Source organism: Aegilops tauschii, chromosome 2 (assembly GCF_002575655.3).
Source record: "Aegilops tauschii subsp. strangulata cultivar AL8/78 chromosome 2, Aet v6.0, whole genome shotgun sequence".
In the NCBI taxonomy this organism is placed as follows: domain Eukaryota; kingdom Viridiplantae; phylum Streptophyta; class Magnoliopsida; order Poales; family Poaceae; genus Aegilops; species Aegilops tauschii.
Window position 1 is genome coordinate 40,983,503 of NC_053036.3, and position 16,368 is coordinate 40,999,870.

The window sequence follows — 16,368 nt, forward strand, 5'->3', positions numbered from 1 at the left end:
CGCGAGCCTCAACACTCATTGGACCGCACACATCGGCATGTATGATTTCCAATAAGTTGGTCGCTCGCTCCATTGTTCCGGAGAACGAAGTCTTGGTCATCTTACCCATGAGGCATGGTTCGCACGTGTCAAATGATTCGTAATAAAGAGACTCCAAAAGTCCATCTGCATGGAGCTTCTTCATGCGCTTGACACCAATGTGACCAAGGCGGCAGTGCCACAAGTATGTGGGACTATCGTTATCAACTTTACATCTTTTGGTATTCACACTATGAACATGTGTAACATCACGTTCGAGATTCATCAAGAATAAACCATTGACCAGCGGGGCATGACCATAAAACATATCTCTCAAATAAATAGAACAACCATTATTCTCGGATTTAAATGAGTAGCCATCTCGAATTAAACGAGAACCAGATACAATGTTCATGCTCAAAGCTGGCACTAAATAACAATTATTGAGGTTTAAAACTAATCCCGTAGGTAGATGCAGAGGTAGCGTGCCGACGGCGATCACATCGACCTTCGAACCATTCCCGATGCGCATCGTCACCTCGTCCTTCGCCAGTCTCCGTTTATTCCGTAGTTCCTGTTTTGAGTTACAAATATGAGCAACCGCACCGGTATCAAATACCCAGGAGCTACTACGAGTACTGGTAAGGTACACATCAATTACATGTATATCACATATACCTTTGGTGTTGCTGGCCTTCTTGTCCGCTAAGTATTTAGGGCAGTTCCGCTTCCAGTGACCACTTCCCTTGCAATAAAAGCACTCTGTCTCAGGCTTGGGTCCATTCCTTGGCTTCTTCCCGGCAACTGGCTTACCAGGCGCGGCAACTCCCTTGCCGTCCTTCTTGAAGTTCTTCTTACCCTTGCCCTTCTTGAACTTAGTGGTTTTATTCACCATCAACACTTGATGTTCTTTTCTGATCTCCACCTCCGCTGATTTCAGCATTGAATATACCTCAGGAATGGTCTTTTCCATCCCCTGCATATTGAAGTTCATCACAAAGCTCTTGTAGCTTGGTGGAAGCGACTGGAGGATTCTGTCAATGACCGCGTCATCCGGGAGATTAACTCCCAGCTGAGTCAAGCGGTTGTGCAACCCAGACATTCTGAGTATGTGCTCACTAACAGAACTATTCTCCTCCATTTTACAGCTGAAGAACTTGTCGGAGACATCATATCTCTCGACCCGGGCATGAGCTTGGAAAACCATTCTCAGCTCCTCGAACATCTCATATGCTCCATGTTTCTCAAAACGCTTTTGGAGACCCAGTTCTAAGCTGTAAAGCATGCCGCACTGAACGAGGGAGTAATCATCAGCACGTGATTGCCAAGCGTTCATAACGTCTTGGTTCTCTGGGATTGGTGCTTCACCTAGCGGTGCTTCTAAGACATAATCTTTCTTGGCTACTATGAGGATGATCCTCAGGTTCCGGACCCAGTCCGTATAGTTGCTGCCATCATCTTTCAGCTTGGTTTTCTCTAGGAACGCGTTGAAATTGAGGACAACGTTGGCCATTTGATCTACAAGACATAGTGTAAAGATTTTAGACTAAGTTCATGATAATTAAGTTCATCTAATCAAATTACTCAATGAACTCCCACTCAGATAGACATCCCTCTAGTCATCTAAGTGAAACATGATCCGAGTTAACTAGGCCGTGTCCGATCATCACGTGAGACGGACTAGTCAAGATCGGTGAACATCTCCATGTTGATCGTATCTTCTATACGACTCATGCTCGACCTTTCGGTCCTCCGTGTTCCGAGGCCATGTCTGTACATGCTAGGCTCGTCAAGTCAACCTAAGTGTATTGCGTGTGTTCCGAGGCCATGTCTGTACATGCTAGGCTCGTCAACACCCGTTGTATTCGAACGTTAGAATCTATCACACCCGATCATCACGTGGTGCTTCGAAACAACAAACCTTCGCAACGGTGCACAGTTAGGGGGAACACTTTCTTGAAATTATCATAAGGGATCATCTTACTTACTACCGTCGTTCTAAGCAAATAAGATGCAAAAACATGATAAATATCACATGCAATCAAATAGTGACATGATATGGCCAATATCATTATGCTCCTTTGATCTCCATCTTCGGGGCACCATGATCATCTTCGTCACCGGCATGACACCATGATCTCCATCATCATGATCTCCATCATTGTGTCTTCATGAAGTCGTCACGCCAATGATTACTTCTACTTCTATGGCTAACGCGTTTAGCAACAAAGTAAAGTAATTTACATGGCGTTATTCAATGACACGCAGGTCATACAAAATAATAAAGACAACTCCTATGGCTCCTGCCGGTTGTCATACTCATCGACATGCAAGTCGTGATTCCTATTACAAGAATATGATCAATCTCATACATCACATATATCATTCATCACATCTTCTGGCCATATCACATCACATAGCACATGCTGCAAAAACAAGTTAGACGTCCTCTAATTGTTGTTGCAAGTTTTTTACGTGGCTTGTAGGTTTCTAGCAAGAACGTTTCTTACCTACGTATGACCACAACGTGATTTGCCAATTTCTATTTACCCTTCATAAGGACCCTTTTCATCGAATCCGTTCCGACTAAAGTAGGAGAGACAGACACCCGCTAGCCACCTTATGCAACTAGTGCATGGCAGTCGGTGGAACCTGTCTCACGTAAGCGTACGTATAAGGTCGGTCCGGGCCGCTTCATCCCACAATGCCGCCGAAACAAGATAAGACTAGTAGCGGCAAGAAGAATTGGCAACATCAACGCCCACAACTGCTTTGTGTTCTACTCGTGCATAGTAACTACGCATAGGCCTGGCTCATGATGCCACTGTTGGGAATCGTAGCATAATTTTAAAATTTTCCTACGCTCACCAAGATGCATCTATGGAGTATACTAGCAACGAGGGGAAAGGAGTGCATCTACATACCCTTGTAGATCGCGAGCGGAAGCGTTCCAATGAACGTGGATGACGGAGTCGTACTCGCCGTGATCCAAATCACCGATGACCGAGTGCCGAACGGACGGCACCTCCGCGTTCAACACACGTACGGTGCAGCGACGTCTCCTCCTTCTTGATCCAGCAAGGGGGAAGGAGAGGTTGATGGAGATCCAGCAGCACGACGGCGTGGTGGTGGATGTAGCGGGATGTCGGCAGGGCTTCGCCGAGCTTCTGCGAGAGAGAGAGGTGTAGCAGGGGAGGAGGGAGGCGCCCAAGGCTGTAATGTTGCTGCCCTCCCTCCCCCCCTTTATATAGGCCCCCTGGGAGGGGGGCGCCGGCCAGGATCCCATCTGGATGGGGGGGCGGCGGCCAGGGGGGATACTTGCCCCCCAAGGCAAGTGGGGCGCCCCCCACCCTAGGGTTTCCAACCCTAGGCGCAGGGGGAAGGCCCATGGGGGGCGCCCCAGCCCACTAAGGGCTGGTTGCCCTCCCACTTCAGCCCATGGGGCCCTCCGGGATAGGTGGCCCCACCCGGTGGACCCCCGGGACCCTTCCGGTGGTCCCGGTACAATACCGATAACCCCCGAAACTTTCCCGGTGGCCGAAACTTGACTTCTTATATATAATTCTTCACCTACGGACCATTCCGGAACTCCTCGTGACGTCCGGGATCTCATCCGGGACTCCGAACAACTTTCGGGTTTTCGCATACACATATCTCTACAACCCTAGCGTCACCGAACCTCAAGTGTGTAGACCCTACGGGTTCGGGAGACATGCAGACATGACCGAGACGCCTCCCCGGTCAATAACCAACAGCGGGATCTGGATACCCATGTTGGCTCCCACATGTTCCATGATGATCTCATCGGATGAACCACGATGTCGAGGATTCAGTCAATCCCGTATACAACTCCCTTTGTCAATCGGTATGTTACTTGCCCGAGATTCGATCGTCGGTATCCCAATACCTTGTTCAATCTCGTTACCGGCAAGTCTCTTTACTCGTACCGCAATGCATGATCCCATGACTAACGCCTTAGTCACATTGAGCTCATTATGATGATGCATTACCGAGTGGGCCCAGAGATACCTCTCCGTCACACGGAGTGACAAATCCCAGTCTCGATCCGTGCCAACCCAACAGACACTTTCAGAGATACCCGTAGTGTACCTTTATAGTCACCCAGTTACGTTGTGAAGTTTGGTGCACCCAAAGCACTCCTACGGTATCCGGGAGTTGCACGATCTCATGGTCTAAGGAAAAGATACTTGACATTGTAAAAGCTCTAGCAAACGAAACTACACGATCTTTTATGTTATGCTTAGGATTGGGTCTTGTCCATCACATCATTCTCCTAATGATGTGATCCCGTTATCAATGACATCCAATGTCCATAGTCAGGAAACCATGACTATCTGTTGATCAACGAGCTAGTCAACTAGAGGCTTACTAGGGACACGTTGTGGTCTATGTATTCACACATGTATTACGATTTCCGGATAACACAATTATAGCATGAACAATAGACAATTATCATGAACAAAGAAATATAATAATAACCATTTATTATTGCCTCTAGGGCATATGTCCAACAGCGCACACATCCTATTTCTGTGACCACTTACAAGATACTGAGCCAACTCAACATGTTGAGATCGACGAAGTCATCACAGACTATTCATAGTCGATAGCAACTTCTGCTCACACTAAACGCACATCGCCAAAATACCCGAAATAAATAAAGAAAAATGCGACCATCAACGCTAAGTCTAGGACTTATCTCTAATGGGTCGGTTCCATCACAAAGAAACTAACCATCCGAGCGCGCTCACTTCGCGGATGTACGCCTGTGTTTTTTAGTGCGTGTATTTGTACTGTTAGTATATATTTTTCAAAAAATATAAAAAAAGATACTGGACAATTAATATGAATTGAAGGGAGTATATGGATAACGTTTTATTTGAAAAAGTGAAGGTTTTGTTTAGACAAATTTGGAAAATTGATCTAATAGATTATTATTTTTTGAGAAAAACTGATCTTTTTTTGGGAAAAATTGATCTAGTAGATGGAGTGCAGTTGAGTTAATTGATGGGCCATATCTTAATGAGTGCCATTTGTGTGCCGACAGTTAGTTTTAACCCCCACTCTCCCCATTCGTCTCCCTCCCTCCGTCCCTTTCGCCTTCCCCTCTCCCTCCCTCCCCTGTTTCTCTCCATACCAGTCTCCCCTACGGATACATCGCCGACGACCCAAGCAAGCAAAGCCACCCAGCAGCAAACCAACCCAACCCTCGCTGCCGAGACCGCCGGAGCCATGGGCACCTACAAGTGCTGCCTCATCTTCAAGCGCCGGTTCCGCTGGACGGACGCGCCGCCGCCGGACGACGTGCGGGCGCTCTTCGCCGAGCACTCGGGCGGGGCCGCCACCATGGGCGCCGACGGCCTGCGCCGCTACCTCGAGTCCACGGGCGGCGACCCCGACGCCGCCGACGCCGACGCCGAGGGCGAGGCGGACCGCCTGCTGGACCAGATCCGCCTGCAGGGCCACCAGCAGCGCGCCGGCCCGCGCCTCCCGCGCCTCGGCCGCGGCCAGCTGCTCGGCCTCGACGACTTCCACCGCTTCCTCTTCTCCGCCGACCTCAACCCGCCCCTCCGCCGCCCGCAGGTCCACCACGACATGTCCCAGCCCATCTCCCACTACTACGTCTACACGGGACACAACTCGTACCTCACCGGCAACCAGCTCAGCAGCGACTGCAGCGACGTCCCCATCATCAAGGCCCTGCAGCGCGGCGTCCGGGTCATCGAGCTCGACATGTGGCCCAACTCCGCCAAGGACGACATCAGCATCCTCCATGGCAGGTTTGCTACGAGTACATAACATAAGACATGCTATTAGGATGCTGTATTCCCCACATCGATCCGACCTCCACTAGCTTGGAGTCTTTCCTCTTCGATGCAATCGATGAGGACAGTTCCAAGCAAGTATCCACCTTGTCTATGCACCTCGATTTCGTAGGTGTATATTTTTAGACAAACAGAAAGCTCCCCTGCTCCATTGCTCGAATGGAACAAGGATGCAGAGTGCAGCGTTCAGTTTTTAGTTTTACAGGAAATCAAAAGTTCAGTTTGCAGAAAACGAACATTTCATAGGTGTATATTCTTAGGTGACTCGCTCACGCTGCCGATAAAACAAGGGGGCTGAATCTTACACCGTGTGCTGCTGTCTTGCCAATTCTGAACAGGACATTGACCACCCCGGTTTCGCTGCTGAAATGCTTGAAATCCATCAAAGAGTACGCTTTCGTCGCGTCTCCCTACCCGGTTATCATCACACTGGAAGACCACCTTACACCCGAGCTGCAGGACAAAGTTGCCAAGGTAGCTGTACTTGCTTCTGAAATTGCTGTTATCTCCGTCCGGGAGATTTGCACTTCTCTAACAGGCACTTCTCAAAAACTTCATAGATGGTCCTTGAAGTGTTTGGCGACATACTGTACTACCCTCAAGAAGAACATCCCAAAGAACTCCCTTCACCTGAGTTCCTCAAGGGTCGTGTGCTACTATCAACAAAGCCCCCAAAGGAGTACCTTGAAGCCAAGGATGGTGGTGCCGTGAAAGATGGTGATGCGGAGCAGAATCCTGGCAAAGGGACTGACGATGATGCGGCTTGGGGAACAGAAGTCCCAGATTTCAAGACTGAAATCCAGTCTGCTAAAGTACGTGCTTGGAGTTGTCAATTTTCTGCTCTCTTTTGTCCTCGCATTCAGCAAGATTTTACCTACGCAATTGCCTTTGCTCTGTCAACAGGAGGAGGATGCCTCAGAGCACCGTAGAGATGACGACGAGGACGATGACGATGAGGACGAACAGAAAATGCAACAGCATCTAGCTCCACAGTATAAACACCTTATTACTATAAGAGCAGGAAAGCCAAAGGGGGGTACTACGTCTGATGCCTTGAAGTGTGACCCAAACAAAGTTAGGCGGCTCAGTTTGAGCGAGCAACAACTTGCCAAAGCTGTAGTTAATCATGGCACCGAAATAGTGAGGTATATATCTAAATGAAATAGCTCTTATCATTTATTTCCATCTTTAATAGTCAGAAATCCTCTTTTTTTTAATCTTACTGAAGTCTTCAATAATTTCGCTAACAAGGTTTACACAGAGGAATCTTCTGAGGATATACCCAAAGGGCACTCGGGTTACTTCATCCAACTATAATCCATTTATTGGTTGGGTGCACGGTGCTCAGATGGTGGCCTTCAATATGCAGGTGCATTTCTGTGTCTGAGTAATCTATCCCAGGGCAATGGTCTTTCTTTATGCTCTGAATATCCAATTAAGTAAATCCAGTGGGAGTTGCAATCACATCCCATATCAAATGGCGGAAATATATAGATGATTATAGTTATACTAGGTCAATGGGGAATAACCCTTATCTTCTTATATGAACTCAAGTGGGATGCAATCTGTGCCATATGTAAAATCGAGATAACCCGCCTAGCAGGGGCTGATGATCAGCACATTTTGCAGCAGTTCCTGGACAAGCCCTACTAAAGAAATCAAGGAGCTGATAACGTGCATTACCGACTTACTGTGATAGTTACTAGATAGGTTCTAGGGCTGATGATCAGCACATTTTGCAGCAGTTCCTGGTCTCCTGTACAAACCCAAGCCCTAACTAAAAAAATCAAGGAGTTGATAACATGCATTATTGACTTGCTGTGACTAGGTACTACGGAGTAGATAGGTTCTGATGCTCTATGTGTGTGCAATATTTAACATGGGAATGCTTTAGGTTTGGCAGATCACAATGTGTCATCAATTCGGACATACACTTGCCTAAATTCGGGCAAGAAGTTAATGTTTATTGGTCATATGCCGTCCCTTTCGTACTGGCATGTTATAACTGCATGATATTCCTTGCAGGGGTATGGAAGAGCCCTTTGGTTAATGCATGGGTTTTATAAAGCAAATGGTGGCTGTGGCTACGTGAAGAAACCAGATTTCTTGATGCAGTCCGAACCAGAAGTTTTTGATCCAAAAAAGCCTCAACCTGTTAAGAAGACCTTGAAGGTATGGCTTTCTTTAGACATGTGTTCAGTTTTGTTTGTGCCACTCGAAATTAGAGTCAGATGAACTGCTGCTTTTCATTCAGGTAAAAGTGTACATGGGCGATGGTTGGCGGATGGACTTCAAGCAGACACACTTTGACCAGTATTCTCCTCCAGATTTCTATGCACGGGTATGAATGAAAACTAATTTGGCACATCAATAGCTTACACTATTAACCGCTAGGCAAAAGCTCGATGAAATCAGTAGCAAGAACCCAAAGATCATATCTCTGAAACATCAAATTGAGTGCTGACAGATGCTTACAACTATGACCTGCAATTAGAAAGCTGAATGAGTTCAATAACAAGAACTTAAAACAGTATCCATTTCTCTGAAACATCATCAAAAGTGAACCCTGTATGTATGTATCCGTTGGCTGAAACAGGTCGGGATCGCCGGCGTTCCGGCGGACTCGGTGATGAAGAAGACAAAGGCGGTGGAGGACAACTGGGTGCCGGTGTGGGGGGAGGAGTTCTCCTTCGATCTGACGGTGCCAGAGCTGGCGCTGCTGCGGGTGGAGGCGCATGAGTACGACATGTCGGAGAAGGACGATTTTGCGGGGCAGACGGTGCTGCCGGTGTCGGAGCTTCAGCCCGGGATCCGCGCGGTGGCGCTCTTCGACCGCAAGGGGAACAAGTTCCCCAACGTCAAGCTCCTCATGCGCTTTGAGTTTGTCTGATTTGGTATGGTTTGGTCTGAGAGATGATGGTGTGTCGGCGGCATGGTTGGTACTCTGTGCATTCTTTGTTCATCCTGTACATACGTGATGCGTCGTGGTGCCGTCTGTGTGAATATTGAGTTGTGCCGTTGTATATGTGAGTCAGTTGTGTAGACACGAGAATTCATCAACCCTGTATTTGTTGTGAGAGTGGCGTAATAAGGTATTTTACCATCATGATCTCTTCTGTCGATGGAATAGAAGAGAACAGGCCTCCACAATGTATAGTGAAATGGACGATCACGAACTCTCAATTTGTCTGTGTACCGTTGTATTTGTTGCGAGTGAAATAAGGTACTTACGTAATTAGAGCATCTCCAGCCGCGCCTCCAACAAACCCCCCAACGCCTTTTTTTATTGCCGGCGTCGAAAAATCGGCCTAGACGCGCCCCAGAAGCTCAATTTTTGCCGGTTAGGCCGAATTTGGTGTCGACGGACCCAGGCCGAACCTGGCACGCTGGGGGCGCGGAGGGAAACAGTTTTGGCATGAAAGTCTGGCGGGCCCGCCGAGTCAGCGACCAGGTGTGCTTGTCGTCCCCATCGCCTCGGTTTTCCGCGGGGAATCAATGCCAAAGCTGCCGTCGGTTAGCCTACCATTGATTCCTCATGGGCGACACAGTGAAGGCGCGTTGTCACGCGTTCACAAGGCTGCCGCCCGCTCGCCTCCCGCACGGCACTATAAGTACTGCTCTGCCGCACACTCCCTCGCTGCATCTCTCTCCCTCTCTCGCCGTCGACGCCCCATCTCTCTTCCCGTCTGCAGCCACCACCGATGGCCCACCAATTCCCCGCGACGGAGCGGCGGCCAACAGCTTCAGCGGCCGCCACCTTCACGAGTGGGAGGCGTACCTCCTCCACGAGGCAAACTACCCGGCGCCGCTTGACATGCGCGTGCCGTGCTCGTGGAAGCTCAACGCCAGAGGCGTCCCCGTCCCCCCGCCACCGACCGACGCCGACCGCTGCGACGCCGAGATCGCGTGCGTTCGGGCGTCCCTACCGGAGTACGCCGCCAGAAACCACGCCTGGTGGACGGCGTACTTCCGGCGCCGCCACGAGAAACAACTCGCCCCCACCAACAACCCGCCGATGAGGGGCCGCTACAACTGACGGCGCCGCCTGTGGTGGGGCGTCCCCGGCCGCACGCTCCACACCGTCCTCGAGCACCTCAAGGGCGGCAACGAGCCGCCGCTCGAGTACCCGGCGGCCCCGGCCCCCGTCCCTAGCCGGAGCGGCGGCTCTTCTTGGCTATCGAGGCGCATGGCGGGAGGCTCTTCCTCCCCCTCCTCCTGCTCCTGCTCCTCCGGGTCGCCGGCGCTCGCCCCGGTCAAAGCCAAGCCCGTGGAGACGCCGCTCGGGCGGCGCACCCGCGGTGGCCCCTCTCCTCCCCTTCCCCCCTCATCAAGCCGAAGCCCGAGCCGGGGCTCGTCGCCGTGAAGGCCGAGCCAGGGGTCGTCGCCGTCAAGGAGTACGATGACATGGCCGCCGATGAGGAGGCCGCCCTCAAATGGGCGCGCGACGACTACGTCTAGCTGGAGCTGGAGCGCCAGCGTCGCACCCTCGAGGAGATTGCCGCCCGGCGCCACGGTCGCGACGAGGGCGGTGTCGTCGTCCTTGAGGACAGCGACGGCGAGGCACCGCCGTCAACCAAACCCGTCCGCCAAGGCGACCCAGGGCAGGGGAGTAGTAAGGATGGCGGCGACATGAAGGAGGAGGACGATGATGACGGCGGCGCCTTCTGCAAGCTCTTCGGCATGTAGGCCCAAGGCGACGTAGTAGTAGTCGTTTTCTTTGTTTTAAATATGTACAAAAGTAGTAGTCGTTTTCTTTGTTTTAAATATGTACAAAAGTAGTAGTCGTTTTCTTTGTTTTAAATATGTACAAAAGTAGTAGTTCGTTTTCTTTGTTTTAAATATGTACAAAAGTCAATGGAACGTCTAAATTTCACCCAATTATGTGTCGTTTGGCCGAATTCTGGCCGAGTATAATTTTAATTTTGAAAAACGGCGTATCAAATTTATCACCACAGGTAGCACTACTTTGCTCTAGTTTTGTGTTACCTCATTTTGAAAAAGAGCAAATGAACACCCAAAGTTTAAAATTTCATAGCCAGAAAGATTTGAATTTAAGGTATTATAGGGCTTTACCCAATCCCAAAGAAGAGAGAGCCCTTTCAGAAATTCTCAGTGGCCCTCCACAAAAGGAGGGCCAAAGAGGGGGTTTGGAAATAGTTTTCAACCAGCAATTGACGCGCCTCGGTATTACCTCACTAGCTGCGTCATTGCCCCAAGCGCAAAGATGCCTTACAACGTGGGCGCTTCCCTCCATCTTATAGCCGCGCTCTGCACCGCGCCCCTGCTGCCTAGCCGAGGTGGGACTAAAACGTTCTCTCAGTCCTTCTCAGACGCCCGGTTTCTCTCACGTCGGTTCAGCATCTAGCAGGCTTTTCCTTTCTCACGCTGCCGGCCGGCCGGTCGCTGAAGGCCCATCGTATACAGCAGAGATTCTCTATCTGAGCCCAAGACTCGCGCGATTCTCTATCTATCTGAAGAAGGCGCGATTCAAAATTTGGAACCTTTTTTCTTTTCTTTTGCGATGCAAAATTTGAAAGGTTTGAAGCGTGTATGATGCATTGGGTGGTGGCTTCAGTTTTCGAAAATTTAATTTAAATCTCCACTTACATCATGGCAAACGAACAGAGCATTTCTGTGACCGGATAGGAGTTCTAAAGTTCTCCACGCAGACACGCCACTGAAGCTGTGGGAGGCATTTACATTTACCGGGGCTGCAGGGGAGGAAATGTTAACTGGCAGCAGAGGGTTCCTGGGTCACTTCCGTCGTGGGATCTGCGGCGGAGCTGCTGGTCTCTGCGGTTTGGTTATGGATGCTCTGCGCCTCGGGTGCCGGGCAGCGATATCAGTTAAGCTCTCAAGGCCCAGCGTATAGTTGCAGTTCAGTTTGCTGAACTGAAATATTTCTGTAAACGGCATTCCACTATCTCTTTCTTGAAAAACAAATGATAGATTCTACTGTACTGTGGTGTTTAGTGCGTACATTGGGTAATCGAGGTCTGTCCATCGGTCTCTAGAGATACTTAAATCCTGATCAACAAAGATGCAGTTTTAGATATAACCCTGCTTTTCCTGGGGATAGTCAGTTTGAATCTTTTTTATGATTGTTGATAGCTCTGAAGTTGAAAGCTGTTCCTAGCATTCAAGTTGTTTTCTGTATTTTCTACGAGTTAGTCTGAATATGGGAGTTGCTACTCTGCTTCCAACACTGGACAGGTTAATCTACAAGAAAACCATACATTTTTACCTTCTGGCAACAACAAAAAGCATATTGTACATTAATCTATGGGACGTGCTCCGCGTCCGCCTCGGCGGCCGTTAGATCTGGCTACATCTAGCGGCCCTGTCTCATCGTCACTATTGCAACAAAGACGTGTGTTTTAAAAAGAAATGTTTCACGTGTACATCCAAAATTTATATTGTGTACTTACTTTTTTGCATGTGTTTTAAAAAGAAAACCAATAAAAACCTACAAAAAACAAAATAAAACCGAATTTAAAAAAAAAAAGGAAAAACCCAATGAAAACCGATAAAGAAAAAACAAAACTGTTGAAAAAGAAAGTGACAACAGAGCAAGAAATGAAGAAAACCAGTGAAACAAGAAAACAAAAAAGAGAAAAACAAAGAAAACCAAAGAGAAATAAAAAAAGGGGTAAAGGCCTACAACAAACCAAGCCAAAACCAGTACAACAACCGAGCAAAACCACAAGCGTCTCTATCGAATCCCAGTGAACAACACACGCACACACACACACACACACACACGAAATGGGCCGAACCAGTAGCTACACATGGTGGGAATTGATTTTAGTAGCCTTTCGCCCGGTTTTTGGAAGGTGTCGTGGTTTTTTATGTTTTTATTTTCTGTGTTTCTCTTTATCATTATTTTATCTATTTTATTTCTTTCTCCAGTTTCCCCTTTTACCTTATTTCAAATAGGCATTGAATATTTTTTTATTACAAGATGAACATTTCGTAACGCACATTGAACTTTTTTTAATGCCATGATTATTTTTTATAATGATAAAAACATTTTTCATGTGTTAAAACATTATTTTATTTTTATGAACATTTTTTGGCTGTACTTTTTTCAAATCACGCATAAAATTCTACATTTTCATAGAATATCATGGACATGTTTGTGAAATGTATGGTATTTAGTTAACTGTCACGAACCTCTTTATGAATTGTACGAAACACTTTTCTAAAGTTAAGAACATATTTCTGAAACATGTGAACATTTGTTTTTTATGGTCTGAATAATTTTTTTAACATTGAAAGAACATTTCTTAATAATATCATGAATTTATGAAATTTTACAACAATTTTTTTAAATGGATAACATTTTTCTAATAGCGCAAGAACACAATTTAACACTCCCCGGATATTATTTTTTATACAGAGTGAACATTTTGAACCGACACGGTGTAAATCGAGGCCCAAGGCCCAAGCCGTGTAACTGATGTATGTATGCACTTGCAGATCTTTTGAGTGAAATAGTGTAAGGTGGTGGTGCAAATAAAACACTGATTTGCAATAGCGGAGCACTACCTGGAAACTTGCAGCATCAAGCCTGATTGAGGCCAATGCATTGCTGTCCGAGTTTCAGACGTTTAAGATAGCCACGCGACGCTGAAACAAAGGATTTTAGTTATCCATTAGTTCCACCCATACCACCTTGCTTGTTCCGGGTAGCCAGTTCCCAGAGGTTTTTAATGTGGGTATGTGCTGTGGAGTTTATGTTTGGTGCCATATTCGGTCGAAGTTGCTGGGTGTAAATTGAGGTGGAAGAAACCAAGTCAGGTAACCGATGGATGCATTCATTTCGGCGGTTTCATTCAACCACATATACACTGCAGATCTTTGACTGAAAATGGAGTTAGGTGGTGGTGCATGTCAAATTCAGAAAATGCATGCCCGCCTTTCCGGCCGGTGGTAGGGACGGCATAGAACTGGTCGCTGTTCTTCTTTCAGCAACTGACAAGTAAGGCCCCTCTTACAGAAAGTTGGTTTAATCGCATTCAACCAAGTTTATGACCTGTGTTTCTGTTACCACTGCACTTGCACGCACCTTTGCATGTGTTTTTTTTTCCAACCGGGCTCACAACCCCTTTCCATTAATTTTGCAATCAACGGAAATACATCAGTCTGTTTTTCAGGTTATGTATCGAAGCATCCACTTGCTAAAGATAACTAGACCGAAAGATAGGACTAACCGCAAGCAAAATGAGACTGAAAGGGGAGAGCGGGTTGGCGCATCATCAGGAAACCCACCGCAGGATGATCCTGGAACGGACCATCCGCCATGGGGCGAAAACCTGATGACACTTACATGACACTTTGCATGTGTTGGTCAGCCAGGAAGTAACTGCACTTTCATGGATGGAGTACTTGAGGCCATCTCCAATGGTGTCACTTTCAGTCAACCACTCACTCAACCCCACTTCCCTCCCACTTGGCGCCTAGGCTATAAGAACCAGATGAGATGAGAGTGGTTCGAGCACCTTCCACTCCCCTTGGATATTTGTAATGCGGAGTGAACTGAAGATGGGTCTCAGCTCAAGCCTAGTCCCGGTGGCATATGCACTGCTCCTCTTGTGCTGCTTCACTGCTCGTAAGTTACTAACTGCAAATTTCCTTCCTTAGTTTCCGTCTGAAATGCATCGATCATGGATATCTACAAGTACTTCTCGAGCAGTAGAACTTCAACACGATTTGCTTAATCTGCTGCCATGGCAGGGAATGCTGCCACCGCTGCTGCGAGTGGTGATGGTGGCGGTGGTCTGAGGCTGAACTACTACTCCGAGAGCTGCCCGAGAGCGGAGGAGATCGTGAAGGAGCAGGTGAGGAGGCTGTACGAGGAGCACGGCAACACGGCCGTGTCGTGGCTCCGGGCCCTCTTCCACGACTGCACCGTCAAGTCCTGCGACGCGTCGCTGCTCCTGGAGACCGACGCCGCCACGGGCCTCGTCTCCGAGCAGGCCTCCCCGAGGAGCTTCGGCATGCGCAACTTCAAGTACGTGGGCGCCATCAAGTCGGCCCTGGAGCGCGAGTGCCCGGGCACCGTCTCCTGCGCGGACATCCTCGCGCTCGCCGCCCGGGACGGCGCGGCCATGCTGGGCGGGCCGGCGGCGATCCCGATGCGGACGGGGCGGCGGGACGCCACGGAGAGCCAGTACGGCGAGGTGGAGCGGTACATCCCGAACCACAACGACACGGTGTCGGCGGTGCTGTCCCGGTTCGCGGCCATGGGGCTGGGCGCCGAGGCCGTGGTGGCGCTGCTGGGCGCGCACTCGGTGGGCCGCGTCCACTGCAGCAACCTGGTGGCGAGGCTGTACCCGGCCGTGGACGCTGGCATGGAGCCGGCGTACGGCGCGTACCTGCGGGGCCGGTGCCCGACGGCGGACGCGAGGGAGGACACCCGCGACGTGGCGTACGCGCGTAACGACCGCGCCACGCCCATGGTGCTCGACAACATGTACCACAAGAACCTGCTCAAGGGTCGGGGGCTCCTGCTCGTGGACCAGCGGCTCGCCTCCGACCCCCGCACCGCGCCGTTCGTGAGGAGGATGGCGGCTGACAACGGGTACTTTGGTGAGACGTTCGCGGCGGCGCTGGTGAGGATGTCGGAGAACGGGCCGCTCACCGGCGGGCAGGGGGAGGTCAGGAAGGACTGCAGGTTCGTCAACGCCAAGTAAGATGGAGCTAGTGATCAGTGGCACCCTAGTGGTAAGACGTAAGCGTGTGTGTATGTATGTGCTCGTGGCATGGGGCACTAATAATTCAGAGTGATGAAGGGACCATGTATCATGTATCATGTGTGCGAGCATGCTTGCTGTATGAGCATGCATGATGCCTGCCTGTACCTGATGGATATGCGTTATCCGAATTCAACGTCTGGAACATTGAAATCTCGAAATGGAATTCTGCCGACCTAGCTAGAACTGTTGGAAATATTAGCACTTTTTTGACTAATCTAATCCACGAGTAAACAGTAAGCATGGCAAATACGGTATGCATCTCATATCGATACCTAAACATGTGAGCACGTACAGTACATAGAACCGAAACATCTATGAACAACATATATACGGCTAGCACATGAACAAGAAAATAGGGGATGAACAAGTCATACCCTCCGGTTGGCCAAACCAACGCGGCGGCGGCAGCGGCAGCCTCGGCATCGGCCGAGGCCTTCTTCTTGGCGGCAGCGTCGTCAGCCATGGGGTCGATGCAGGGGAAGTAGTGGAAGTAGAGGCAGACGGAGACGGGAACGGATCGGGAGCAGTCGCGTTGAGAGGCTCCCCGAAAACCTTATTGCCGTTCTCCCGGGAAGGATCTCGAACGACAGGGTTCCGGAGGCACCTGCTCTCCCGAGCAACCGTGCACGCGGTCGTCGGGATGGGATCGCCGGAAGCAGCACAAAAAGAGGAACAATAGATGACGGCTAGGGTTGTACGAGAGGGAGTGAGTGAACAGAGTTAGGGTTCACTTCACTGGCCACCGC

At 49.3% G+C, this 16,368-nt stretch overlaps 2 protein-coding genes and 1 non-coding gene across 3 annotated transcripts; 2 read left to right on the top strand and 1 right to left on the bottom strand.

Annotated features, from left to right (window-relative positions):
• Positions 1-5,102: 5,102 nt before the first annotated feature.
• On the top strand, positions 5,103-8,970 carry LOC109771034 (phosphoinositide phospholipase C 2). Its single transcript, XM_020329750.4, has 8 exons — positions 5,103-5,819; positions 6,203-6,338; positions 6,425-6,676; positions 6,768-7,009; positions 7,116-7,233; positions 7,890-8,036; positions 8,119-8,205; positions 8,461-8,970. Exons 1-8 carry the CDS (start codon positions 5,272-5,274, stop codon positions 8,752-8,754), a joined length of 1,824 nt encoding a protein of 607 aa, XP_020185339.1. The 5' UTR covers positions 5,103-5,271; the 3' UTR covers positions 8,755-8,970.
• Positions 8,971-10,929: 1,959 nt separating this feature from the next.
• Positions 10,930-11,090, bottom strand: LOC120975203 (U4 spliceosomal RNA). The gene has a single exon (XR_005771025.1). It is a non-coding gene; the product is annotated as a U4 spliceosomal RNA (small nuclear RNA).
• A 3,210-nt stretch (positions 11,091-14,300) lies between these two features.
• On the top strand, positions 14,301-15,780 carry LOC109771033 (peroxidase 21). Its single transcript, XM_020329749.4, has 2 exons — positions 14,301-14,475; positions 14,601-15,780. Exons 1-2 carry the CDS (start codon positions 14,391-14,393, stop codon positions 15,557-15,559), a joined length of 1,044 nt encoding a protein of 347 aa, XP_020185338.1. The 5' UTR covers positions 14,301-14,390; the 3' UTR covers positions 15,560-15,780.
• The last annotated feature ends 588 nt before the right edge of the window (positions 15,781-16,368 follow it).

Bases quoted from the DNA above. Each gene is read 5' to 3' on its own strand.
- LOC109771034 (XM_020329750.4), top strand. From the start codon at position 5,272: ATGGGCACCTACAAGTGCTGCCTCATCTTCAAGCGCCGGTTCCGCTGG. The intron at 7,234-7,889 runs GTGCATTTCTGT...TATTCCTTGCAG, and splicing joins TGGTGGCCTTCAATATGCAG to GGGTATGGAAGAGCCCTTTG. The intron at 8,037-8,118 runs GTATGGCTTTCT...CTTTTCATTCAG, and splicing joins CTGTTAAGAAGACCTTGAAG to GTAAAAGTGTACATGGGCGA.
- LOC109771033 (XM_020329749.4), top strand. From the start codon at position 14,391: ATGCGGAGTGAACTGAAGATGGGTCTCAGCTCAAGCCTAGTCCCGGTG. The intron at 14,476-14,600 runs GTAAGTTACTAA...CTGCCATGGCAG, and splicing joins CTTGTGCTGCTTCACTGCTC to GGAATGCTGCCACCGCTGCT.